We start from the raw sequence: 26,940 nt of genomic DNA, 5'->3' as shown, positions 1-26,940 counted from the left end.
GAGGAGTTTAGTGTTGGTTAGGGCAGAGCTGTGCAGAGTGGGGTGCCCTGCTGTACGCATCCCTTTGGATAGAAGGGGATGTGCTTTCTTCTGGAGTTTCCATATCTGAAGAATCCCAATGAGCTGTTGGGCACATGCAAAGCAAACCTGCGGGTTAGTCTGCTGCAGGGGAGGAAACTGGTATGTGGGCTGGTAAGTCAGACCCCTCCTGGAGAGCATGGCATTGTCCCAGTGCAGCTCTCTGTTTTCCTTCAGGTGCATCTTGTGCTGTTTGGTTGCACTGAAACAGGATGTGCATGGCAAAGAGTGGACTCCGAGAACCCTCTGTGTTCCCTGTGGACATGGTGGTGCACAAGAGCTATATATGAAAAGGCAGGGAAGAAGTAGGGAGAGTAGTGGCTGTACAGGGAGAGAAAAGACTGTCACAACTGAGCACTTCCGTTTAACCTTCTAGTGTGAAAACCTTGGAGAAGAAAGGGCAGGAAGGATGAGGTAGTGTCAAACAGTTGTTTTCGCCCTCTGTTAATTAGTCCCACACTAATTGTGCATTGTAAAACCTCTTGTGTTGTCATTGCTTTGCAGTTACTGTTCAGTTCAGTAACCACTGGGGTGGTTCCTTCTGGGTAGCCAGGGTTGAGCAAGTAAGTGTGTTCTGCAGCTCTGATTTTGGTTCTTCCTAAGCAGCTGGAGGAGCTCAACGGGGCCACACAACCAAAGCTGCTTGTCTTGAGGAGGCTTTCCCTGCTGCCACCACCCTTCGTGCTGGAGCTCACAGCCCCCATCAGCTTGCAGAACCGTAGGTGCAAGGTAACCTCTTCCTTTGGAGCACTGCAGGTTGTGGAGCATCTGTGGGTGCAGCTGGGTTCGGGAGGGTGGTTGGGAGTGATGGTCTCTTTACCCAGGGCACCCACAGGATGCGCTCCTGATGGTCTCTTTCCAGAGATGGATTGATGGTCTCTCTCCAGTGCACCCACAGGAAAAGTGTGTGGAACTGTGTCCAAATTGAGATCCCCTTTGATCTTTACTCTCTCCTTTGGCTGTTGTGGTGCAGCCAACATAAAGTGTTTGCTCAGTCCTGGAGCACTGGGGAAAAGGTTTTCCTGCTCGGATCTGCACTCCTGCCACCTTCTCCCATCCCTTCTTGGGGTATAGAGAAAGCCACCTGGTGGTTACCTCTACTGAGTGGACTTTATTCAGGTTCCTGATGCGGGCTCTCCTACCTTTAAAACCACAATTCACAGACCTTGCATAAGTTGCTTTCCCAATGTGATCATTTGATCCGAGCGGTGAGATTACTCTCTACGTGCGATTGTTGAGGGTGAGTCACGAGCCCTGCAGTGTCAGGCACACCTCTGCCAAGATTGGGGCTTTATAGTCTGAAATTTCATCTATCAGGACAAATAATTACAGGCTGCTCCTTTCCCCAGGTAAACATTCAAGTCAGCTGTGGCTGCAGATTGCTTATGGAATCCAGAAGGATTGGAAGAGGAGCACTTCTGTGCTTTGCTCCAGTGGCTTCTCCTGGACCACAAGTCCAAAGAGTGGCTGAGTTTGACCTGTGGTGGCAGATTGCTGTAGTAGTCTTGCTTAGTCATCAGCTGTGTCTGCACCTCCAGTTATTCCTCTGCAAGGAACGGAGTTATTGACTGATTTTCCTTTCCTTTCTCAATGTATGGGGTAGGAGATGGAGGGGTTCAGAGCTGAAGATGAGGTTGGGTTTTTCTCCTTGGCAGATCTGGCTCTGTGCTGTGTGCAAGGAAAGGTTTAGTAACCAGCTGAGGTTGTTGGTAGCTCTCTCTCTGTGGTAGCTGGCAGGTAATGCTGGATCTCGCTGCGTGGTTGCTTGCGGAACACATCCATTGACTTGCTTTCGTGGGTCACTGCTAGCATCTCTTCATTTTAGCTCCAAACTTTGGAAGAGCGAGCTGATAAAATGCCTGCAAGGATTGTGCAAGCCCTGCTTGTGTAACAGGGCTGTGTGCATAACTGCTGGAGGTAAGAGGAGCAGACTGCCTTACAAAGGGAAAGGAAAAGCGTGTGTTGAGTATCTTCTGCCTAGGTTGACCGTACTGGGAGTGTGGAGTTGAAGAGCTGTGGCTTTTGCAACTCGAGGTCAGCCTTTCAGCCTGTGACCTTGCTTATTCCCTGCCTGACTTCTCTGTTGTCCTGTGGGCTGTGTCCCTTTCTGGCACAGGAACATCTGCTTTGGGTACAGGATTGATGTTCTGGTGCGCCTGACTGGGTGTGATTGCAGGGAGCTGGGGAGTTGTATTTCACCAATGGTCAGAAAGGTGAAAGGTAGCTCAGGTTGCCTTACCCATAGCAGGCAGGGAGGTTCATAGGTGACTGCACTCCCTTCTAATAGGGTGGGCCAGATGTGGATCTGGGTCTGGGACCAAGAGGACAACTCTCTTACTGAGTTACTACACGATCCTTACATCTCATAGTAATTCCTGCACAGCACCGTAGGATACAGGCATGTAACATCTGAAAAGCTCCTGCATCCTCAGTGGAAAGCTATATTACAAACACAGTGTCCCAGTTTTATACAAACAGTGCTTGGTTTTCTCTAAGTAAATCCCCAAAGCATGCTGTTCTGGTTGGAGATCTTTACAATTAAATACCTTTGCATCAGTATTTAACCATGTGCCTCAGATGCTCTCCCAGCTCTGAGTTTCAAAGGAAACATCCTACACAAGAGCAGTGTTATGGGATTTTGCTGTCCAAAATCCTCCTGGTGCAAGAGGTCAAAGTCTATGGCTACCAACCCTGAGGTGTCCCCTCCCTGTAGTGGCTGCAGGCAAAGCCATAGCTTGTCACATGAACCCATGGCCTTCTGCATGGTTGGTTTGAGTATTGCCCATGGTAGTTGGCAACAGAGTGGTCTGTAACTCCTGCAGCATTATCCCAGCTCCTGGATATTGGTGGTGTTGAGACCCCTGTTCCTCTTTCAAGTGATACCTGAAGCATGGAGCTCTTTGTTCCTCCCTGGGAGTAGAGGCTGGTAACAGCATTAGTTAGCAGGAGATTCACTTTACCTGCTCTTCTCAGGTGTTGGTGGTTGTGTAACCCTGAACACTTGTTTTTCAGTGCTGGCTCCTGTTGATCTGTGTGAAGAAAGGTGTCCAGGTCCCTAAGCTGATGGGATGACCCATGTCCTTGTTTGAAGGTAGAAAGACAGGCTTTTATCTGGTGAACCGAAGTGTGCAAATTCAGTAATTCTAGGTTGCTTTCTTTTAAGGCAGCTTGGCAAGTTTGAATTCATTTTTGTGATGGATAATGCCTTAAGTCCTTTGGTTGAGTGTACTGGGCTCTCTGCAATAGCCCCCCCTTGACATCCCCATAGAGTTGCTTTCGGCCTCAGTAAAATATTTCCTTGTTGTTCTCTTCCTTTGCTTTTCCAGCTGCTCTGCTGTCCTTGAATCGGACCTACTGGCCAGAAACAAGTCCACGTGTGACAGTGGAAGCTCAAATATGCAATATTTCAAGCTCCAGACTGATGCATGCTCTGCATCTGTCTCCTGCCTAAAATAGGCAGTGTGCTGCTGTCTGAGCTGGTGTGTCAAGGTCTGGTTAGGAGAGACCTTGCACAGCAAGAGTGGTTTGTTCCGTTTCACAGCCACTGCCCCCAGCTTTTGTGTTTCTTACCCTTGTGCTCAAGGTGCTGCTCTGTTTAGATTGGGGGTTCTGAGTGGGTGGAAGCATGGGGTGGAAAGGCACTTTCCCACTGTTGTGTGAGAGAGACTCTGCTGCTTTCCACCCTTTATTGAGCCTGTTAATGGGAACTTGTGGGATGTGTTGGGGAAAGAAAGCGATGGGGAAGTGCGAGGTGTAGTGAGCCTTCATCTCTAGTGAAAGCCAAGCCTTGATGTTGTAGCATTGGAGAAATGAGCCCTGGGTCACTGCTTGTTATCACTGTGATGAGGAAAGCACGCTGTGTGCAATGGCCACCCCGGTTCACAGTGGTTGAACTGAGGCTGATGGGCTGAGGAAGCCCTGAGGTCTCCTTCCCTGCCTGCCCTCCTCAGCACAGCCCCTCAGGGGTGAGCCCACCCAAAGCAGGGAGCCTGCATGGACCACACCAAGCACAGCCAGATCTTACTGATGGGGAATGTGATGTCTCTGCAGAGAAAAGGCTAACACAGGGGCTGTTGGAGGCAATGTTAAACAACCTGGATCTGAGCGCCTGCTTCAGTGGCCAGCTTTGGTTTGGAAAGGGCCACTTTTCTTGCCAGGTCTCCTTTTACTAAAAAGGAGGAGAAAAAAGAGGTAATTTGAGACTTGCCAAGGCTTGGCACGGGCTGATATAAACAATTTTTCATTCCAATCAGTTGCATTCATACCCGAAGAGGAATGAGAGAAGATCTGGTTTTGCTACAGGGGTCTCCTGGCTTAATACCACACAGGAAAGTCGTCACTGCAGTGGATTTGGAAGAGACAGGGCCCAGGAACCAGGGCAGGAATGCCATCTCCACCACAGCCCTGCTCTCTTTGCTGCTGCCTCTCCCCTTCCCTCATGGTCTTGTGGGGCTCCTCTTCCTGACATGTGTCAATAACCTGCCTGCCTTGCATCTTTAGTGGGTGAAAGAAGACAACCCTGTGCTGGTCACAAGACTGAATTCCTCTTTGTAAGCAAGGCTCTTCCTTTTCCTGTGCTGCCACTGCTGTGCAGAGCACTGGGAGCTCACTGCATGGCAGGGGGGTTGGAACTGGATGATCTTAAGGTCCTTTCCAGCCCTAACTGTTCTATGATTCTATGGTGCTGCTGTCTGTGTGAGCTCTCCACAAGCATTGGAGGTGCTGTGAACAGGAGTAGAGACCTGTGAGAGGGCTCAGGAGTGGTTTTCTTTCACCTCCCAGGTGTTTTAGTTCATTTCTATTCACAGCCTTCTCATTTTGCCATGGTTTCTAAAGCTCGGGCTGCAGGTCAGTGCTGTTCAAAGATAAGGAGTTCCCATTTGCGTTGTCTGCTTGTCTCCCCTCTGTCCTGAAGCTGTTTTAAGGGCTGTGCTGTGATGCCAGTGAAAAGAACTGACTGCTGGTTTAAAACTGAGCTTTTCTAAGGCTTCTTCTCATGTCCCTGGTCTGTGTTGTGCCATGGTCCTGTGCAAGAACTGTCAGCACAAGAGGAGGGCTCATCCCTGGGGCAGACAAGGCTCATGGTGAGAAGGGAGGTCTGGTTATGTCACCCATGTACATCTAGGGAATTTGGGTCGGTCCTTCTTGATCCAAAAGGTGTCTGTGGCAGATCTCATGGTAATGTTGACATCCTCAACCACACAGAGCTCCCAGTGCTGGAAACCGTGACAGTGATGCTGGTGCTTTGCTTGCTAATGCAGTGCATGTGCTGAGTCAGTGCCATGAGGGTCATCATCATGTGGCTGTGGAGAGCAAGAAGGGTGCCCTGCCAAGTCAGCTCTGCCAGCAGTACCCCTTTGTCCCTTCCCTGGTGCCTTGTGCAGGATACTGCTGGAAGCCTGCACTGGAGAAAGCCTGTCTGAAAGAGCCACTGGCTTTTTGAGGGTGTGTTGCTGTTGGATGTGGTGGTGCCTTGTGCATGGATTCCCGCTTACAAGGGACTGGAAGGAGGTCCTGTGGTGAGTGTTGCTGCTGGGTGGGTGGCAAGGGACTGGGCGCTCCGTGCAGTGTGATGGTGTTGCCGTGAGACCCAAGGGGAGCTCATTGCTGCAGGCATGGTTTGACTTCACACCACCTATGTGGTGTCCCTATAAGCGTTTAGCTGGGACAGCCTGGACCTTGCTGTGGGCTGGGGCCAGTTTGGCTGCCAGTGCCCTGCTGAGCTCCCTGGCAGCAGTGTGAGTGCTGGGCAGAGGGTGATGGATGGCACTGCATGGGTTTGTCATTGGTTCATCACTGATATTTCCCTGCACATACTGCAAGATAGAGCTTGTGCCTGCAGCTCCTGTGTTTATCTGCAGGTGTCCAAAGGGCGCTGATGCTGCCCGGTTCCTGCTGGGAAAACTCTGGCTGTTTGGATAAGCTCAGGAGCCTAGGACATGGGGGTGCAGCCTCCGTGCTGCCCTGTGCCAGGGCAGGCAGCATCCATAGGGCACAGTGGGACTCGTGCCTATCTCTGCGTGTGTGGGTTCCTCTCAGTTCAACACTGGAGCTTCTTGGTGCTACAGGCTGTGATCAGCTGGAGCCCAGGGGTCAGTGAGCAGCCTTGGCTGTGCTTGGTCAGCAGTCTTCCTTCTCCTTTCCTCTCATGAGAGGAGGGTTATGGTGGCACAGAGCTTGGTCACTCAGTTTTGGAGCAAGAGTCACAGTCCTGGTCTGGAAGTGGGAAGTGAAATCGTCCCAAGATACTTGAAGCTCATCACAGACGTGACATACAGAACAAAGTCCCAGCTTCCTGCCCAGCTCAGCTTCAGAGCCAAGGCTGTTTGGTCAGTACAGTGTGACTGGCAGAGAGGGAGCCCTCCCAGCCACATTCTGTGTTGGTGATGCTGTGCTCCAGCATGTTTTTGGGCCTGTCTGCTGCCCTATCTCCTGATGCTGCTGTCAGCTGTGTGTGAGAGAGGGGAAGAATAGATCTCTTCATGTTGCTGACCCCTTGGCTGTTGGGGCACTCCTCATTCTGTCTTGTTTGTTGTAATACTATATTTCTATTGTAATGTTTTTTAACCCTGAGACCTGATAGCAGCTTTAGGCTATATGGAATTGGTGGGGGATTTGAGGATGCTTGGCACGGACAGTGCTTCCAGGCCTTCAGAGGTGGGCATGGGAGTTAGAAGTACATGTTTTTAATGTGACAAGGGAGTGCATGTGTCTGGTAGCGTGGAGGTGTGCAGAGAGGGTCCCTGTGATTGTCAGCTGCTGTGTATTAAGCAACTTCACATGAGTAAAGGTGCATTCAGAGGGTGAAAAGCTGCGCTAAAATAGTGTGGCTTCATTGTCATCTTTCAAAGTGTTGTGACAGGGAGTGATGGGTTCAAACTGAAACAGGGCAAGTTCAGGCTGGATATAAGGAAGAAGCTTTTTACTGTGAGGGTGCTGAGGCACTGGAATGGGTGCCCAAAGAAGTGGTGAATGCACCATCCCTGGCAGTGTTCAAGGCCAGGTTGGGCAGAGCCTTGTGCAACATGGTCTAGGGTGAGGTGTCCCTGCCCATAGCAGGGGATTGGAACTGGATGATCTTAAGATCCTTTCCAACCCAAACCATTCTGTGTTTGTATGGCTTTTCTGTGTGACATAGAAGCCTCATACCTTGTCGGAGACTGATGGCTTTACACCAGGTACTGTGTGCATCAGCAAGGATCCAAGAACTGGAGCCGTGACTTAAAAAGGAAATGGAAACTTGTCTTACCTTGATTAGAGATAGAATAAACATTAGGGATAAAATAACTACCCCTAAAACTGATGTCAGGGGAACTTTTACTTCTGCATCATACATTTGTTGGTCTGATTCTGTCGGGGGCTGCAGGAGTTCCAGGATAGCTGTATTCTCAGTAAGAGTCAGGATTCTTTTCACTGGAAGCTAGAAAAGGACATGTATTTGAACTGCAGTGAACTTCAGGCAAATAATTGCTACAGCCAACTAGATAAGGTGAGAGAAATAGAGGAATAGCCTTCCTGTGCTGGGGGAAGCGAGTTAAATAGTCCCTCAGTTATGGCAACCCTTTATGAGAGCAGATGCGAGGTCTCATTCCATATCCTTTGCCTTTCTCCTGCTGTATCTAAGCAAACACCTTCCTACCTCTGTAGCTTGGGTATAGGACTTGAGTAACTACATGTCCAGGACCAGATGGAGCCCATTGTCAAAACTAAAGCAGTTCTTGTGTCACTGTATTTCCTTCCAGGATTAGAGGTTCGTATATGACCTGTACGTTATGGAGACTTGTGAATGAAGAGAGAAGGCAAGACTCTGGTCCATGCACCAGTCCCATAGGCCTGCAGACACGGTGCTCTTCCCTCTGGCTGAAGGGAGCAAGCCATGGGTGGTCTGGCAGCTGTAGGCTTCCCCTTTGAAGTGCTGGAGAGCTGCAGTGTGGTGAAGGCCAGGAGACAGTGCAGCTTTCTCCCATGTGTGTCCACACTGCGTTCCTGGAGCTGCCTTCCCAAGGCTGCCCCTTTCCAAGGCATCACAGCTTGGGAGGGCAGACCACCTGGTGAAGCAAACTCCCTCCTGGCTGCTGCTTGTCCCCAGGAGCTCTGCTGCTTTGGGCAGAGCAATGCCCTTCTGATGGGAGATGGAGCCCTTGCCTTGCTCATGAGCCCATGAACTCCTTCTCTCACCCTGTGTAAGGGAATTGCTGTGCGTATGCAGCCTGTACCCGTTCCACCCCAGTCTGGCTCACTAAAGATGTGTCTAGCTTGAAACTCTCCTCCATGTGCAGTTTGCTACAAGGGATGCTGCTGTGCTCTGTGCAAGGAGCCTTTCCTGGGGCTTGGCTGCTGCCAGTGCTGGATTTGGTGCTTGGAAGGGAAGGGATGCAGCTCCTGCCCAAAACCAGCTCTGGGTGGGCTTTGTCAGCCTCTGGAGTCTTGCTTGTTGTAATACTGCAATAGGGAATGAAGGCAATAAACCAGCAACGCTTTTCCCCCCACTGGTGCATTCCCTTGGTGTCAGTTGCTGGACCAGCTCCTTAGTGATTTACTGGAACTGAATAAGGAGGAGGAGAGAGACCTTACTGGGAGCTGTGCCTTGCTGGCAATGAAGCTCCAGTTGTGGAGGCTTTAACTAACAGTTTAGTCTGCAGCTGTACGGAAAGAACTCCCAGCTCTTGCTTGGCTCAGAGATGCAGCATTGGAAAGCGAGGAGGGAGGGCAGGCTGACCTGATGGAGAGGAATGAGCAATTTGCTCTTCTGCAGTTGCATCACTCCCATTTTTCTCTTAACCCCCTTGCTTAATGTTATCCCTGGGAAGCGAATGGGAAGCTTTGCAGTAGGGTTTTGGTGCCCTTTGTAGTGCAGTCATTTGCCAAGTTCTCCACTGAATTAAACTTCACGTTAAGAACTAAACTGGAGGTTTAAGAACTAAACTTGACGTTAAGAACTAGCTGAGTTGCAGAAGTACCCAGCAGCCCACCCATGATCACTGCAGGTGGTTGTGGGCTTCTCCCTGTGCTCCTTAGGGCTGCCTTCTATAGCCGCTGGCCTGTGGCAGAGTGCTTCATGTTCTCTAGGGCTGGACTTTGGGGAGGTAACAACAAGGGGTGGTTCTTTGCTGAAGACCTTACCTGCTGTCTCCTATTAGGACTCCATAAGCATCACATTCCCTTTTCTCCCCAGCTCCTGACTGCGTTAGCATCACTTCAGCCACGTTTATTCCCTAGCACAGGCACAGCCTGGAGTTCGCTGCTTCTCTTTCACCCCTCCCAGGAAAGCTGTCTGGGAGCTTTAATGCAGCAGGCCCAGCTTTGCTGAAGAGGTTAACTCTACCCTCAGCCATGGGACGTGTCCCTTCTCTCTGGTGACGGAGTCACGCTGAGCTCTGAGTCACTTCTCTGTGTGTAAGTTCAAATGTCCATGGTCTTCTGGGCTGGCGAGGTGCCCAAGTACAAGAAGAGAGTCACTTTGCCCTTACAAATCAAGTTTGGAGTTGATTATCTGTTTGCTTGGCCACGGTGCGTCCTTGTGCGTTGGGAAGATAATCTTCCATCTGGATGAGGGTCAGGGGAGTGCAGAGCTTTGGCAGAGCAGGGGGAGGGAGGGAATGATGGGTGGCTCCCAGGGAAAGGTCAGGGGCCAGCTTTGTGCTCCCACAGACTCTGGGTATGGCCACAAGTCGCTTTATCTCTGCCTTGGCAAGTAGAAAGGAGTAACTCAAGGAGGTGTAAGTTAAACTGGGGAAGAGTGGAGGGGACTGGGAAGCCAGAGGCCCAAAAAGAGGTGGGTGATAAATCCAGTCTGTATGTGGAGGTGGGTAGGAAATCAGAACTATTCATCACTTGTGTTGTAACGACCTAACGTGAGGTTGCTCACAGAAGTACCATGCCACAGTCCTGCTTTGCAGTTCATAAGCACAGCAGTAAGTCCAGGGCATTGTATCACCCTGTGAAAAAGGAGGAAGCCCCAGATGTGTGGGGCGACTGGGTCTTTCCCCACTCATACCCCATGGGCTCTGTGGTGAGTAAGGGGTTAGTAAAGGCTGGCTGTTGAGTCCCTCCTGAGTTTTGCTGGTGCATTAGTGGCTGAAATGTGGGGCTGCTGGCCCAGGGAGGGCAGAAGTCACTTCTGATGGGTCAGCATGGATGCACTGGGAAGGAAAAAGCTTGGTGGGACAGGGAAATACCTTGGGATGCAAAATGATCTCGCAGTATTGTGGTGGAAAGCCTCGCTCCCAAGAGCTGTTGGGGCTGCCTTGTACTCCTAGGACTAAATGTATAGTGGAAAAGCATGCTCTGAATGACCCTTCATGCTCTTGTGGTCTGTGGCACCGTGTCACTGCTGGTGTTCATTTGGTTTTCCTTGCTTACAGTGCTTTGATCATCATGGGAGATGCAAGCATGGGACCTAACATCTCCCCGTCGGACAGCACTGTGCAGCAGGACTCTCTCTTCAGCATGACAGACGTGTTCCTCATCTCCCTCATCACCGGGCTGCTCACCTACTGGCTGTTCTTCCGCAAGAAAAAGGAGGAAGTGCCAGACCTCCCCAAGATGCAGGCAGTGTAAGTAACAACCCTTGGGCAGCATGGGGTGAACATGGGTCTGTCATCGTGGTGTGAGGCCTTGGAGGCTCTGCAGATGGGTTACAGAGGTGCCCCAGTGAGGGGACCTGGTCTCAAAGTGGGCTTCTCTCCCCTCATGTTCCTGCTGAGCTGTGTTTTCACCTCTCAGTGCAGAAATCCCTGTGGAGGAGCAGGAGTTCTGCCTTACCCCACCGTGTGGTCCACATCAGTATTGGGCCTTTCCCAAGCAAGGCAAAGCAGGAGAGCCTCTGGCTGTATTTCAGACCCTAAAGGATTTGCTTTGGCTGTTCTGTGTCTCCTGATAAAAGTCAGATAAATCTGGAGGAAGGGGGACTTGCTCTTATGCAGGTTTCCTATCAGGAATCTTATCTACCCTTAGCTGTGAAGAGAAGAAATAATTCCTGAGCATGAGCTGCTTGGCAGCTCCCGTGGAACTTGCTTGGCTCAGATGCCAGGTTACTGCAGCAGCAGGAGGCTGGATTTGGAGAGAGAGAAGTCCTGTTCCACCCTGTCTTCTGCAAAGGGCTTAGGGCCAGGAGCGAGCTATGTTGGTGGAGATCTGGATGCTTTTGGTTCCTTGTCTTAACACCAGCTTTCTGCTGGACTTTTTAGCACATTCCTTCTGTTTTCTCCTGGAGCACTGATAAGAGCACTACAAGGTTTGAAACTCGCTGTAGGAGCTGGTGTTGTGCAATACCTTTCCATTCAGTCTCATGGGATCTGCTTCCTGTCTGCGTGCAGTTTGCCCCAGAGAAAGCCAGCCTCAGCCCAGCTCTGTGCTTTCCAGCATTCGGCCTTTGCAGAAGGTAACCACACAGCAAAGGTCAAACCTCTGGGTTTGTATTGCAAGGCTGCTCACATGAGGATGTTCAGTAATAAGCCAAGGCCCGTTTCAGGAGGGGATTGATGCTCCTGTTACCCTGTGTGTAGGACATAAACACAGCAAGCAGTTGTGGTCTGTTATCTGGGACCTGTATGTCTACCTCAGTGGGTTACGCTGCTTTCAGGTTACAGGGCTCATCACCCAGTGCCTGTGTTGTAATTCAGGTCAGAACTGGAAAGGAGCAGGTTTGGCCTCATTGTTTCTGCTCTGCCCTGCTGTGGTGGCAGAGCCTTCTGCTTGAAGGCAAGTCAGGGATGCCAGGTCTGTTGTGAAGTGCCTGGGTAACAGGAGGGGTAAGACACAGCTAACTCCCAGGCAGGCTGCACACTGCTGTCACAGGAGGATGGGAAGTGCCTATTCTGGCTTGGGAAGATTTGAACAGGGAGCAATGTCTCTGGCTGTGGGACCTTGTGCTGGTGGGTGCACATGAGGCTGGTATTCTGTGCCTGCTCAGCCTTACCTTGGGAATTTGTTGTGTTGGATCAGTCGGATACCTTCCCTCTTGAGCCTGCAGGAGAGGGCTGTGTGTATCTGTGCGTGCAGTTGCCTCTGGAGATTGTAATGGGCATGGCTGTGCTGTGCTGAGCTCAGAAGTGGCTCTATCCATCTGAAATCAGATCCTGACATGGCACAGGGACTTGGAGAGCTCCTGTACTCCCCGTCCTTGGGACAGTTCCACCCAGCACCCATCACATGCAGCAATTCCAGAGGCTGCCGTGACCTTGCGGAGAAGCTGCATGTATGTTACCACCTTGTCCTGCTGCAGGACCTCTTCCATCTGAGACTGCCTGGAGGTTTGGGCTTGGAGCTGACTCTCAGGCATTTTGCTTTCTTTTCTCCTTGAGGTCTCCATCTGCATGGAAGATGCACTGTGCAACTGCTCCTTGCAGGAGCAACTCGGCTGTGGTCAGCACCTCTGTCCAAGTGGTGCTGCTGTGGTCACTGCAGCAAGCTTGGTCTAAGGGCAGTGTGGACCCATAAGCCAAGGCTGTGGCTGGTGGCACATCCATCCTCTGGGGCAGAGACAGCTACTTCCTTCAGCTTTTGCAGTGTTATTTTATGGGATGCTTGGAAGCAGGAGGGAAATAAGTGGGGAAAACAACCTTGTTCAGCCTGGGGTTTCCTTCCCTCCTGTCATCGTTGAGGCTGGGGTGGAGTTTCCTTTCTGATGAACAAGCAAATAGGCAAGATACAGGATAGCACTGTGGATATAGCCAGCTGGTCCATGGGCAGGCAGGGAAACAATTCCAGACCCATGATGACAAAGAACCCTCGGTGGGGCTTTCTCCAGCTGGAGAACCTTAACCTAAAGAAGTGCTGCTTTCCTTCAGCACATTCTCTGCAGCTCTGCCTTCACTCTCCAAACTGTCCCAGACCTTACCTGGTGGTGCTGGGTGATGGTTTCTGTTGTGTCTCTTTGGCCTCCAACTTCAGCTTCAGCCGTGGAAGGCTGCAGAACAGAAGTGCTGAACAGCAACTCGGGCACATCCCCATGGCTGCTGCTTTGGTGGGTTTGCTTGCAACGTGGGGGAGTGCAAGCAGAGCCTTTGACCTGAACACTCAGTCCTCTCCTGGGGTTTTGGGAGCAGCATGCCTTGATCCAGCCACATTATCTCAGCAGGGTCTGTGAAGGAAATGCTGCTGCTGCAGCTGCCCTTGATTAGAGAAGAATAGATGCATGCTCACAATACCCTATTCTGTATGGCACCTGGGCTGGATTGGCTCTGCATGGCTCCATCAGCCTGCACAGCACAGGAACAGTCATGACCTTGCCCTAACAATGCCTCTCTGGGTTCAGCCACAGCTCAGGTGCTTGCTGATCCCTCACTCTTACATCTAAAGCTGGTTTCCTGCGCAGTTACCCAGCGAAGGGGCAGAGCCCATTCCATGCAGAGGTTTCCTGCGTACGGGATGTCCTGTACCTGTGTTGTGTAATACGTGGTGTATGGGCAGGCGGGGATGCTGCTAACTCAGAGCTGCTCTTGTTGTGACCATTTTCAGGCTTAATTGAAACCACTGGAGCAGCCTTCCTGCAGCCTGCTCTGCAGATGTCATTAGGGCGAGCAGCTCTCGATGGCCACCACATTCCTCATAGAGGCATTGCTGGGGAATTCTGCTTTATTCTTTGCCTCTGTGTGTTTCTCAATCACAGATTCCTTTCCTGTCTCATGTGGCCGCCCTGGAGTTGTGCAGACTGGGGAGACACAGGCCATTGGTATGCTGGGTGTCACCCCTTCCCTTCTCCCCCCATCCTTAACATTGTTCGGGGCAGAAATTGGCTTATCTCTGTTCCACAGCTATAGAGCAATCCATTCGCTGGTGCTTGTAGGGCTTCCTGTGGCAGGAATTGCTCCAGCTCCTCAGCCTGATTAGCTCTCTTCACTGCCTGCGTGTGGGTTAGAGGCAGACCATCTCTAATTTAATTTAATGGGATCCTGAAGAGAAGGAGCTCCTTTGAGCTGCCTCCGCAGTGGCACTGCCATAGTTACCCGTGGCGTTGCTCACGCAGTGTCTGGAATCACTTCATTCAGCCACAGCGTTGCTTTGCCTCTCTTTCAAAACCGGAATATATCTAAAAGCAGCTGTGATATAAACCGTTTCCAAGGGAACGGGGCAGGGGGAAGGGTTTTGTGTCCCGTCCCCCTGCTCCGTGCGGATGGATGGGAGAGGGACGGGACGTGTGCTGCGGAGCATCCTGGGAGCTTTCATTCTCCACTCCTAATTCCTTTCTGCCACTGCTGCCAGATGTTGGAGTTTCTCAGGGCTCTGTGGATCCACTCGGTTACTTCCAGAGCCCCACCACGAGGAGCTGAGCGCCCAGGACCACTCCTGCTATGACCCGTGCTGGGACCTTTTGTGCCGGCTCTCTTCTCCTTAACAAAAGGCTGACACTTGGCTTTAAAGCCCAGGAGGAGCAGCATGGGAAGGCCTGTGCGTGTGTTGCTCCAGAGCTAAGTTAGATCCGTCCCCCACACCTCCCATTGCAGACAGACACGGCTGCCCTGCGACTCTTTGTCTGCCTCTTCCCTGCCCTGACCATGGGCTGTGTGTACTCGGCCCCACAAGAAGAGGCTGCTGTGGAGAGGTGAGTTCCTGCCCGATGGGGTCATTCCAGCTCGGAGGGTGGCTCTTCCCACCCCAAAGCTGGGAGGAATGGGGTGCCCCTCGCTCCTGGGGCAAGAGGAGAAGGAAGGGGAGAGGCTGTGCTGGACCCTGCTGTCAGTGCTCAGTTTCTGTGTGATGGCCAGGCTGTGTTCTCACTTCTGGATGTACGTGTGCTTCCAGGAGGGCAGGCACGAGCATGGGAGCTCTCTGAAGGAGAGGTGCTCAGCTGAGGCACACTTTTGATATTGTTGCTAAGCTGTTGGGAACTTCCTTCCTTTCTTTATGGTACCAAGGTGACAGACAGCCCTGTGCTAGGCCATCTGTACAAGCTAAAAACTCGATGCAATGGAGTTAATCCCCTTTCCTCCACCCCTCCTTCTGACTCTCTTAGTCGCTACCCTGAGCTATCTAAGCTGTAAGAGCAGTCGCTGCTCAACACACACGTCTAAGCTTTCCTGTCTGTTGTTTGTGTCTCAGGCATCTGTGTGGTTTTGCAGCTCAGAGTTTCAAGCCACTCTGATGAAGCAGTTCCAGGGAGTTGTGTAGCCCTTTATAAAAGCCAGACTCATTATTTCAGCTGTGTCTGAGCCGCAGACTGTTCCACGCCACAACACTTCAGTGCGGGGTTGCTCCTTTGAAAAGGGACCAGCTCTGTGTGCTGCACCCTTTTCCCTTCCAAAGGGAGCTGCTGAAAGGATTTAAAACACTTTCTTTCCCTCCTTTAGAAGCAGTTTGTTTAGCAGTTGACCCAGCAGTGGGTTTAATTGGGTCCCGTTTGCAGAGGGCAGTGAGCCAAAGATGTTCACTGGGGAGCCAAAAGCGAAGAGAGAGCTGAGTCCTGTGAGCGTGCTGGGGGACAGCTCTGCCAAGCCCCCATCCTGGTGGCAGCATTGGCAGTGTCGGGGCTGCTCTCCAGATGCTTGTGATATCCCTGTTCCCAACAGGGGACAAATGGCAGCATGGGGAGACTGGTGACTTCAGAGAGGGCAAACTGGAGGGTGGGAAGCAGTGCTCTCCTGGGAGCACATCTGCCTTGGATGGCCTTTTTGGGTATGGGCTGCTCATCTTCCGTGTGTGCTGTATGAGGCTGTAGGTGCTTGGAGCTGTCAGGTTACGGAGCTCCTGGATCTCTTTGGGTAAAAGGGGATGCTTGAAGGTGTGCTTTGCAGTGTCCCCCACCCTGCTGCTCTGCATGTGTGCCCTGTGTGCATCCACAGAGCTGTATTGCAGTTTAGGAGGCTGTTGGTGAGCTCTGCACATTCTCACATGGGCCTGAGCCAAAACCCATTTGTTTTTTGCCTGGAGGCTTCTCTCTTCCCACAGGACACCCAGCCTTGCATTCCTGCATTGTGAAAGAGAAACGGGAGCTGGTCCCACGTTCTGCATCCCCTCTACTGGAGCTTCAGTAGAGGGGAGAAGACAGCAAGTGAGCTCCTGGCACTTGTCCTCCTGCCTTGAAAACACCCAGCACCTAATGTGACTGTAGCTAGAGCTGGACTACTTTCACTCCAGTGCTCTGAAACCCATGGATGTGCTTAGGATAGCAGAGCTCTTCTGGCTCCCTACCTAACAGAGTAGCCATCGCGGGGTGAATCTCTGCCTTGGTATTACTGATGCTGCTGTGGGTTATCCCTCTTCCAAGCTGGAGAAAGCTGCCTCCATGCAATAAAGCAAACACTTTGTGCTGGAGATCCATGCTGGCAATGGAAACCCCTGCGTGGGAGCCCTGCAGGACCTCATCAGGCAGCAGCTTCCTTGCTGAGGCTCTGTGGGTCTGATGAGCTATGTCCCTTGCTCCACAGGGCTCTCCAGCTCTGGGACTTGTGTCTGACCTGTGGTTTTGGGGTGGAAACAACTGGATTGTAGCCCTGCCTGACTTCAAGCTTGGGGAATCTGCCCTGGGGGGCACGGCTCAGGACTGAGCTGCTGCAGTGAGGGAAGCAGGGAGCTCTCCATTCCCTTCTTTCCCACCGTGGGTTGCCCCCTGAGGTTTATCTGGAGACCTGCTCATGCATTGTAGCTCTGTGAGGTCCTTGTAACCTGCTCAGCTGTGAAACCTCTGATGGAGGAAAGGATTCCTGACACCCAGGGCTGAGTGCCTGTGGATTTACTGATGGAGGTAGGGTAGGGGGTCTGCTTTCCACCTCTGAGACCCTGCTCCATGGTTGTGTGTGAAGCAGCTCCCCAGCTGAGTGATGGACATTCCTGGGTAAATAAGAGCAGATGATGGGGACTCTCACCACTTTGGACAGTTGTTCTGAAGTTCTGGGGCTACTTTTCTTCAATTGCTTGCTCCTGACCTTAAAGAATGAACACGTTCATCTCAAAGGATGTTCCTCCTGTCTTTCAGAGCAGCTCCGGTGAGAGACAGCAGCTTCATTGAGAAGATGAAGAAGACGGTAAGCTGCTTGCTCTGCCTCCGTGGGGTGCTGAGAAGGGAGCTCGTGTCCTTCCTTCCCCTCTGCCTCGCTGTCACAGAGGGGACTGGTTTGGATGCAGACCCATGCACCCAAAATTGAAGTGACATTTCGGTGCAACAAGAGAGTAACATGAGATCAAAGTCAGGAGGGAAATGGCAGAGACTTTAAAGTCATTGGCTGTTGCTCATGTGCGTGCTTGGTTCCTAAACTGGCTCACTCTGGAATGGGAGCTGTTGCACCCAGAACTGGCAGCTTTTGGCTGTGCTGGAGTGGACACAGGAGGAAGCAGAGGAAGAAGCAAGGGCTGGATGTATTTCCTGTTTCACTTCAAAGCAGCTGGCCTGTGGCAGAGCAGGAGCTCTGGTGCTTAGGCACTTTGCCAGAGCTTTGGGAGCCTTTCTCATCCAGGGAGTTCCCTGTTACAGGAGTCACGCTGCAGCCTTGAGGCTGAGGGTAGATCTTGAGGGTTTGTTCTTTACTTTGGGTGTTTGATCTGAGTCACCTCTCTGAGGTTGACAAGAGTCATGGTCTTAATACCACTTGTGGCTGTGTGCCACAAACCCAGCGGGGAGTCCTGTACGAGCACAGGCTCCTGCTTGCCTTTAGGTTGTAGTGCAGGGCTCCTGGTTCCTAGGTGTTTTCTTTGCCTCTAAGATGTGCTCATCCATGCATTTGCTGAATGAATAACCACCATTTAACAGGGATTTCTGCTTCTCTCCAGGGGCGGAACATAGTGGTTTTCTATGGTTCCCAGACGGGTACAGCAGAGGAGTTTGCCAACCGTCTCTCCAAAGATGCTCATCGCTACGGCCTGCGGGGCATGGCAGCAGATCCAGAGGAGTATGACTTGGTAATTTAACCCTGAACAGCCTCAGGATAGGCAGCATCCTTTTAGTGAACCCCAAAAACCCAGCAGGAGGCTGACCAAGGGATAAGTTGCCCTTTTAGTGGTGTCATTTAGGGAAGTAAAGGTCAGCCTGAGAGATGCAGAGATGGGCTTGGTCCTTGCTACGGATTGCTGCAATATGACTGAAAGAGGAAGGTAACCTGGAGTGTTTGGGAGTTGAATCATCCACTGGCAGCATGAAACTTACTGTGTTCCTTCAGTGGTTAGCATTGATCCCATACTGCTGCAGTCTTGGACAGAGGCATTGACATGGTGGGTTTTTCCAGAGCAAACAACAGTCCTGGTCCCTTAAAGCTTTGGAAAATCCCATCATTTTTTCTGGTGGGGTAGAAGCATTGGCTTGCAGTCAGTGAGAGTGGTTACCTTTATTTCCCCTGCGCTTTTGGATGGGTTTGGCCTTCCCTAACCCCGTTTGTAATCAGCTGCTTGCCATTGCATGGTGCTGTTCTGCACACCAGAGCTGTATGGTAGGAATAAGCTTGCCCAATAACCACACTGCAGGATCCTTGAGGGTTCATTCTTTCCTTTGGCTGCAGTCGGACCTGAGTCGCCTCTCTGAGATCGACAAGTCCTTAGCTGTGTTCTGCATGGCCACGTATGGGGAAGGGGACCCCACAGACAATGCCCAAGACTTCTATGACTGGCTGCAGGAGGCTGATGCTGACTTGTCCGGTCTCCGGTTTGCAGTAAGTGGCTCCATTCCAGTTTATGTTGTATTTGGGTAGCAAAGTCAGAAGCCTTCCACTGTGCCCACACATGGCTTGGGTGAAGGCACAGCGTGGTATCTGTGCCTGTGTCAGATGCAGTCCCTGTTTATGGACACTTGCAAACATCTATCGGGGGGCTTCAGATGCAGGTACCGGAGAACTCTCTTCACTCCCTAAATCACAAGGGTTTGCTGGGAGTGTCTTGCCACAAACAGGCAGCAGGCCTTGAATACAAGGTCTCTAAATGAGTTAGAGGCTGCTGCTGCTGTTCAGGAGCTAATTGAGCAGCCCTGGGCCAGATCTTACCCCACAAATGAAATCACTTGATGCAGTGTGGAGGGAGCTCTTTGCTTCTGCTGAATAATTGGCTGAGATGCAGCCACCTCACCTAAACCCCAGCCAAATTCCTTAGGCAGTACAATAACTGCAAGTGAGGAGGGAAGCCACTGCTGGAAGACATTCAGCTGCTCCATAGAAAGCAGTGAGCAAACATCTGCTGGACTGTTTGTGGGAGGCAAGGAACAGCAATGGGTGTCCAGGCTCTTACTGGTCCCTTGAGGAGATGGTGCAGGCAGCCTTCCTATGTGCAACCTCTTGACATGCCTGGGGTGCTGGTGCCACTCTCCAGTGGTAGATTCTTCCTCAAGGCCCACAGAGAGCCAGTGGGGAGCTGGGAGAGGGCTTGCTGTCTGTCTTCAGCATCCTTTGCTGGGTGATACAGGTCAGAGGATGCCAACAGGGTGGGAGAAGTCAATCCTCTGCTTCTCCATGCTCATCAGTGTTCCCTTCTAGGTCTTTGGGCTGGGGAACAAGACTTACGAGCACTTCAATGCCATGGGGAAGTATGTGGATAAGAGACTGGAAGAGCTTGGAGCCCAGCGTATCTTTGAACTCGGTCTGGGAGATGATGATGGCAAGTGAGTAGCTTGGCTTGGAATGCCAAAGCATGTTGGAAGGAGCTTTGGCAGGGAGTTGGCTCTAGTGCTGAGACAGCAATAAACTCCAATAGGGAGCTGACATGGCTCTGAGTTTGTGTCTGTCTGCTCTCACCCACAGTCAGATCCCTGTACACTGTGAGTATCCTAGGGGATCCTGTGTCTGGAAAATCCCACATCACCTTTAAGTGACCATAGTTACATACCTGAAGCAGCTTTGCAGTCTGCCTTGCACTGCTGCAGCTCCATTGCTAACCCAGCCTGTATGGATGAACTTACCCATCCCTGTGGTGCAGGAAAACTGTTTCTTTGTGCACTGTTGGCTTAATGGTGGAAGGCAGCAGTTTTCCACCCTGGACAATGACTTTTCTCTCGGTGCACTCTGTGGGGAGCAGTGTAACCTGGGAAAATCACATCATCCTGGGGCTTTACCTCGACGGGCAGCAAGTTCTGATGGAGGGATGTGCTGTGTGCGGGAGGCTCAGCACAGAACGATAAGCATTGCTATGGTGGAATCTCCCTCCAAGGAGGGTGACCTGATGGCAGGAGTGGGCAAAGGGGAGATGAGTTAAAGATGAACCTGAGTAGCAGAGCCTTCCTTGGTACAGTAGGTGAAGGGAGGGGTGCCTGGTATAGCAACAGTTCCCAAGGAACCTGAAGATGCTCTCCTGTGGGCATGGGGAGGTACCAAACTGCTTGGGTCCAGGGGCAAATGCCTTTTCCCATGGTGAAGGCAGGGAGTCCATAGGGATCTTGGTGAGTCACAGCTCATTGAATCTTTCTTTTGCCTTGGCTAGCCTGGAGGAAGACTTCATCACCTGGAGAGAGCAGTTCTGGCCAGCGGTGTGTGAGCACTTTGGGGTGGAGGCTACAGGAGAAGAGTCCAGGTGGGTATGGGAGCAGGCTCTTCTGGGTGCTGGAGAGATTGCCCACCTCTGACTGTGACTGTGCCACAGCCCTGAGCTGCTCTGCCCTCTCCAGACTTGTGAAGTGCTGCTTCCAGCTGTACCTTGTGATTTCCAGCTTGACTTTGTCCTTTTCCCCCTTCCTCCTCCAGCATCCGGCAGTACGAGCTGGTGGTGCACACGGATGTGAACATGAGCAAGGTCTACACCGGTGAGATGGGTCGTCTCAAGAGCTATGAGAACCAGAAGCCGTAAGTCCCAATCCACCCAGTGGATCCTTGCTCTTCCCAACAGCAGCCGCTCTGCAAGCAGGGTCATTCCTGCAGTGCAGCCATGAAGAGGTCTCTGCCCAAGAGAAATGGGCTTCGATCGCCACTGGGGCTCTCAGGTTCCCCAGTTATGAACCATAAGTTGTGTGAAGATGGCTGCATTCACATGTGCTCTCAGAGCCCTTCCTCACCTGGGCTAGCTAAAATGCACCACGGGTTCTTGCCCTGTTGCTGTGGGGAGATGAGCTGTATAAAGTAAGGCCAACCTGAAGTATTTCTTTGGGGTGTGACAGTCCCTGGGTAGCAGTAGGAGCATCGTTTGTTTAGTGCTGTGCTGTGCTTTGAAACACAAACCAGGACAGCCCTGTACTCACATGGAGGGGAGCCTGCTCTGGGGGCAGAGGGAAGGTGCCTGGATGCAGCCAGCACTGAGAGCCTGCAGGAGGGTAACCCAGAGGGTGCTTGTCTTCCCTTCCAGGCCGTTTGATGCCAAGAACCCCTTCCTGGCCCAGGTGACGGAGAACCGCAAGCTGAACGAGGGTGGAGAGCGGCATCTCATGCATCTGGAGCTGGACATCTCCAATTCCAAAATCAGGTAGCTTCCCATGGGAGACTGCACCTCTGTGTTGGCAGGAGCAGTCTGCACCAGGAGCAGGGAACAAGGATGTGATACTGGCATCATCCAGCACTTCAGGAGGGGACCTTGTTCTCATAATCCCTTACCACTGCCTCTCTGGGCTTCTGTACCACATATCAGGCACCCCACATGAGGACTTGCTCCCAGCTCTTGCACTGCAGAGGTTTTGAGCTGCTTTGTTCCTTGCCTGTCATGGAATTGGGCTGTGCCTGCTGGAAGTCTGACCTGATCGAAATCTGTAGCAAAAACTGCTGTTATCTTGGAGGCCCCTGGTGAAAACCCTGGTTCCTAAAACCATCATTCCACGATGCTCCTTTCTGCTATTGCTGGTGGCTCACTGGGATCCCTGATTGTGCAGGCACTGTGTAGCAGCTCAGACCTTGATGTGGTCCTACTGCCCCTTGCAGTTTGTTATCCAGCTGAGCAGGTTGGGGTGGATGGGAAGCAGTTTCATCTGCTCTCCTTCTGCTCTCATGCCAGGTATGAATCCGGGGACCACGTGGCTGTGTACCCAGCCAACGACTCCTCTCTGGTCAGTCAGATTGGTGACATCCTGGGCACGAATCTGGACACGATCATGTCCCTGAACAACCTGGATGGTGAGTATGGATCACCCTGAATGTCTGCAGTTCTCCTCCTGCAGCTATGCCCTCTGTCCTTCCCACCAGAGCAGGAGCCAGGTCACCTGCAGGTCCCGTTGGGCACCTGCAGGCAGAGAGAGATGTCCTGTTGCCACTCAGAATGCCATGGCATTTTAACAGTGGCACGGAGCCTGCTTGCTGCAAGGCAGCTGAAGTGGGTCAGTTGTGAAATGCCATTCAACAACACATTATGCAACAGCACGCTCCTAATTACAGAGCATCAGCCCACCAGAGCATCCCTCTGCCGCAGCAGCCCCGGCGCTCAACAGGGACCTTAGTGTCTGGGATGCTGTTATTCAGCCCTTGGAGGAGGCGCAGCAGGGAGCACTTGTACTGATACAAAGAGCTCTTCTTGGGTAGCGCTCCCAACAGAGCTGGCCTCTGGCAGGAGGGAGATGGCAGCTGCTGCCCATCTTGCTCCTGAAGCGGCCTGACCTGAGGCATTGGATGTGGTCGCCCAGAAGCTTTAAGGGAGCTCCTGTCCCTTATGGACCATTTCATTTGTGGAACTGGATGGCTCCAGCCTTGTCTGCTGGTGCTTACATTTCCCAAGGGGGCTCTGAGCACAACTGGCCATGGCCAAAGGAGACTGAGAACACTTTTGAGGCCAGATCTGAAGGAGGCATAAATGTGTGAAGCCAAATTAGCTGTGGAGAACAGGCACCCTGCTTGGTCTGGAGTTTATTGGGTGCTTCTGTGTATGGCCATCTCGGGGCAGGGAGCCCCACTTGGTGGAGCACAGGGTATACTGTTCTGCTGATAAGCTGCCAGGCAGCATCTGTGGAACACAAAATGGGCCACTGGAGATGGAGCTGCTTTAATGTGGGATCAGGGCTCCCTGAAGCCTGTTCCCCTGCTCTACCTCCAGCTCTCATGCACTGCCTGTATCTGCTGGCACGAAACCAGACATAACAGCGTGCGGTTGCTCACTTCCAGTTTCTTTTCCTCTCCCTCCTGTCCAGAGGAATCCAATAAGAAGCATCCCTTCCCCTGCCCCACGTCCTACCGCACAGCACTCACGTACTACCTGGACATCACCAACCCGCCCCGCACCAACGTGCTCTATGAGCTGGCTCAGTACGCCACGGACCCCAGCGAGCAGGAGCGCCTCCGGAAGATGGCATCGTCTGCTCCCGAGGGCAAGGTGGGAGCCGAGGCCTTCCCAGCATGGCTGCTGGGCTCAGCTGGGTGCTGGGGTGTCCCCAGAAGGGATGCAGAGAGCTGGGGGGGGTTGCTGCTCTCATAGGGCAGTTGTAATGCGTGCGCCCTCTTTGCCCACAGGCTCTGTACCTCAGCTGGGTGGTGGAAGCCCGCAGGAACATCCTGGCCATCCTGCAGGATATGCCCTCGCTCTGCCCCCCCATTGACCACCTGTGTGAGCTCCTGCCCCGCCTGCAAGCCCGCTACTACTCCATCGCCTCCTCCTCCAAGGTGAGCGTGCGGGGCTGAGGCTGCTGAGGGACCCGTTCAGCTGCAGCCCCACGGTGCCATGGGGGGGGGGCTGCACATGGGGAACTCACCCTGGGAATGCTTTCTGTGAGAGGGGCACCTTTAGTTCTGTCTATGCATGAGGGGATCATCCCAGCTGCCACGGGGGTGCGGAGGATCCCAAGCTGCATCCGGTTGTACTTGGATACCACCACCCTCCTCTTCACCCATAGGCCTTGCTTTCAGGGTTTGGAAGCAAGGTGGCACTTTAAGGGTTGGTCAAAATTCACTCCTTGCTTTGTGCCTGAAGCCCTTGAGGCCGTTGGCGTTACTGAGGGGAGCTCAGTGGTCCTGTGATGAGTTGGGTGCAAGATGGAAGCCCTGTATGGGATCCAGTGGGAGGTTTGGTCTGCGTTGATTTGTTGGGTTAAACTGACCCCCTGAACACACTGAGCCGTGGGGCTGCCTCTGCCTGGCACTGACCCCATAATTCCCTGCAGGTTCACCCCAACTCCATCCACATCTGTGCCGTGACGGTGGAGTACGAGACCAAGACGGGCCGGGTGAACAAAGGGGTGGCCACCAACTGGCTCAAGGGCAAGGTGCCCACTGACAACGGGAGCAGCTCCCTGGTGCCCATGTACGTGAGGAAGTCGCAGTTCCGCCTGCCCTTCAAACCCAGCACCCCCGTTGTCATGATCGGACCGGGCACTGGCATCGCCCCCTTCATGGGCTTCATTCAGGAGCGGGCCTGGCTCAAGCAGCAGGGTGAGTGCCCCTGGGACCGGAGCTGCTGCAGGAGGGTGCTTTGTGGCATCGGGTGGTGCAGCTCGTGCTGGGCACATCACCCGTGGGGTTAGCCAAGAGCGGGGTGAACGGCAGCAAAGGGGTTTTGCTCAGCTCAGGATGCTCTGTGCTCCTCTGGCCCATAGAGGGGGGCAGATAGACCTGGGTCAGTTCTCTGGCTGTGTCTGGATAACCACAGCCGTCACTTAACTCATTTCTGTGCTTGCTCCTGGGAATCGGTCTCGAGCTTCCCCTCAGGAACAGAAGCACAGAATCCCAGACTGGTTTGGGTTGGAAGGGACCTTAAAGCTCACCCAGTTCCAACCCCTGCAATGGGCAAGGAACCCTTCCACTGGAGCAGCTTGCTCCAAGCCCCTGTGTCCAACCTGGCCTTGAGCACTGCCAGGGATGGGGCAGCCACAGCTTCTCTGGGCACCCTGTGCCAGCGCCTCAGCACCCTCACAGGGAAGAGCTTCTGCCTAAGAGCTCAGCTCAGTCTCCCCTCGGGCAGGTTCAAGCCATTCCCCTTGGCCTGCCCCTACAGGCCCTTGTCCCAAGCCCCTCTCCAGGTTTCCTGCAGCCCCTTTAGGCACTGGAGCTGCTCCAAGGTCTCCCAGGATGAGGGGAGGGGGAAGGTGAGGGCTGCAGGATGCAGCTGATGGGTGCTGTGTGTCTGCAGGCAAAGAGGTGGGTGAGACGGTGCTGTACTACGGCTGCCGCCGCGAGCGCGAGGACTACCTGTACCGTGAGGAGCTGGGCCGCTTCCAGCGGGATGGGGTCCTCACCCAGCTCCACGTCGCCTTCTCCAGGGACCAGGCTGAGAAGGTACCACCCTGCTCCCCATCAGTGGGGAAAGGCCCTGAGGGCTGGAGCTTTCCCCTTGTAGCCATAGGAGCACCCAGCACCACCGCTGTCTTGTGCAGCCGTGTCCATGGGCTCGGCTTCCCCACCTCCCCATTAGCTGTGATATGGGGGCTCTGCTCCCCTCGCCTCACTCCTGCCTTGTTTCTTACCAGGTTTATGTTCAGCACTTGCTGAAGAAAAACAAGGAAAACATCTGGAAGCTGGTTCATGAGGGGAATGCTCATATCTACGTGTGCGGGTAGGTGCGGTGGCAGGGAGAACGTTCCTGATGAGGGTGACTCGGTGCTACCAGGGTCACACTGTCCTTGTCCAGGGTGGGGGGCGATGGGTTGGCGTGGAATTGTCCCTGCTTGGGTGTCAGGAGCTGACAGGGGCTCTGATGCCTCCCTCATGGTCCCCTTTCCTTCCAGTGATGCTCGCAACATGGCCCGGGATGTGCAGAACACCTTCTACGAGATCGTGGCTGAGTTTGGGAACATGAGCCAGCCCCAGGCCATGGACTATGTAAAGAAACTGATGACAAAGGGCCGGTATTCCTTGGATGTCTGGAGCTAAGAGCAGGGCCATGGAGGGAACAGGTCCCCAGCCTGGGCCCATGGGAGGTGGGAAGTGCCTGCTCGCCTGCTGCTGCTGTGGGTGATGCTGTCCCCAGCATGCAGCTACCCTGGTGTCACTCCCAACCCCTCCTGGGCCATGGCAGCCCCAGGGCAGGGTGCGTGCCCTGGGGTGGATGGGGTTGAGAGGGGCAGGGGGGGTAGCTGGGGCTGCGGTGCTGCTGGTACCCAGGGAGCACCTCATGGCACCAGCACTGAGGTAGGGATGCGGCTGATGCGGGGCAGAGGGGATGGATGGTGCTGGGGGAGCTCTGGGGTCCTGCCCTGAACATGAAGTGCTGCCTTATCCCGTGTGGGGCTGGTGTGAGGGCACGGCACTGCCCTGTGCCACCAGCACCCCGCAGGGACCCTGCTCCAGTCCCCGCTGCCCACCTTTGCTGCAGCGGGGATGGGATGCCTCATCTCCCCTCTGTCTGGGGGTGGGTCTCAGCCCTCAGGGGCCCTGCAGCTCCCCTGTGCCCAGCCCCTTCCTCCCGCTGTGCACGGTCATTTTATAAATACTGTTTTTATTTTAACATCTTTTGTGATTTAATCGGGGGGGGGGGGGGGGTGGAGAGGCTCCTTCAGGCTGTCCAATGGCTCTAAATTATTTAAATACATCTGCCCTTGGAATAAAACCCCTCTTTGTGTCCTCTGCTTCCTGCGATGGCTCTGCACTGGGGCACAGTATTTGAGGGGGGGGCAGAGCTTCTCTTCTCCCATCTCTTGAGGACACTGAGGTCCTGCTGGGCTCAGCTTGGCCAAAGGGAAGGTGTCCACAGCGCCCTTCACCCCAGGGGCACTTGGTGATGGTTCTTCCCTCCCCTTGATGCTGTGTCAGGGGCCCACTGCCACAGGAGCCAAAACCACAGGAGCTGTTGTGACACTGCCGCAGCGACCCGGGCAGCACCTTCCCTTTATTGTCACAAGTGCATCCCTCAGGGATGCCGAAGGTGCTGTTTGCACAGCTCCAGGATGAAGCCTGGATCAGGCTCGTGGTGTTCCCACCCTTCTGGTGCTGTGGCTCCTCCACCTCTGCCCTGGGGCTTTATGGTAAAGGAGGAGCTGGGGTAAGAGTCAGCACTTCCAGCTGCTTTGGAACGTAAAGAGGACCGCCTATGAGGGCCTTGGAAGGGGTGACCGTCACCCCTGGATACAGCCTTGTCCCAGTGGTGCATTGGGATGGGGAGCACTTACAGAGCTGG

At 53.2% G+C, this 26,940-nt stretch overlaps 1 protein-coding gene across 1 annotated transcript; it reads left to right on the top strand.

Annotated features, from left to right (window-relative positions):
* Positions 1 to 684: 684 nt before the first annotated feature.
* On the top strand, positions 685 to 26,386 carry LOC133213356 (NADPH--cytochrome P450 reductase). The gene is made up of 16 exons (XM_061355554.1): positions 685 to 807; positions 10,443 to 10,634; positions 16,994 to 17,042; positions 17,785 to 17,913; positions 18,507 to 18,656; positions 19,470 to 19,594; positions 20,410 to 20,499; positions 20,670 to 20,768; positions 21,265 to 21,381; positions 21,904 to 22,022; positions 23,027 to 23,208; positions 23,346 to 23,495; positions 23,993 to 24,260; positions 24,958 to 25,103; positions 25,295 to 25,380; positions 25,553 to 26,386. Exons 2-16 carry the CDS (start codon positions 10,456 to 10,458, stop codon positions 25,695 to 25,697), a joined length of 2,034 nt encoding a protein of 677 aa, XP_061211538.1. The 5' UTR covers positions 685 to 807; positions 10,443 to 10,455; the 3' UTR covers positions 25,698 to 26,386.
* Positions 26,387 to 26,940: the final 554 nt, after the last annotated feature.

The sequence above is a fragment of the Neopsephotus bourkii genome, unplaced genomic scaffold (genome assembly GCF_033783945.1).
Source record: "Neopsephotus bourkii isolate Nb327-2 ecotype Australia unplaced genomic scaffold, CSIRO-AGI_Nbou_v1 NB_804, whole genome shotgun sequence".
In the NCBI taxonomy this organism is placed as follows: Eukaryota; Metazoa; Chordata; class Aves; order Psittaciformes; family Psittacidae; genus Neopsephotus; species Neopsephotus bourkii.
Note: the sequence above shows the minus strand (reverse complement) of the source record. Positions and strands in the feature narration are given on the sequence as shown.

Bases quoted from the DNA above. Each gene is read 5' to 3' on its own strand.
- LOC133213356 (XM_061355554.1), top strand. From the start codon at position 10,456: ATGGGAGATGCAAGCATGGGACCTAACATCTCCCCGTCGGACAGCACT. The intron at 21,382-21,903 runs GTAGCTTCCCAT...CTCTCATGCCAG, and splicing joins ATCTCCAATTCCAAAATCAG to GTATGAATCCGGGGACCACG. The intron at 22,023-23,026 runs GTGAGTATGGAT...CCTCCTGTCCAG, and splicing joins GTCCCTGAACAACCTGGATG to AGGAATCCAATAAGAAGCAT.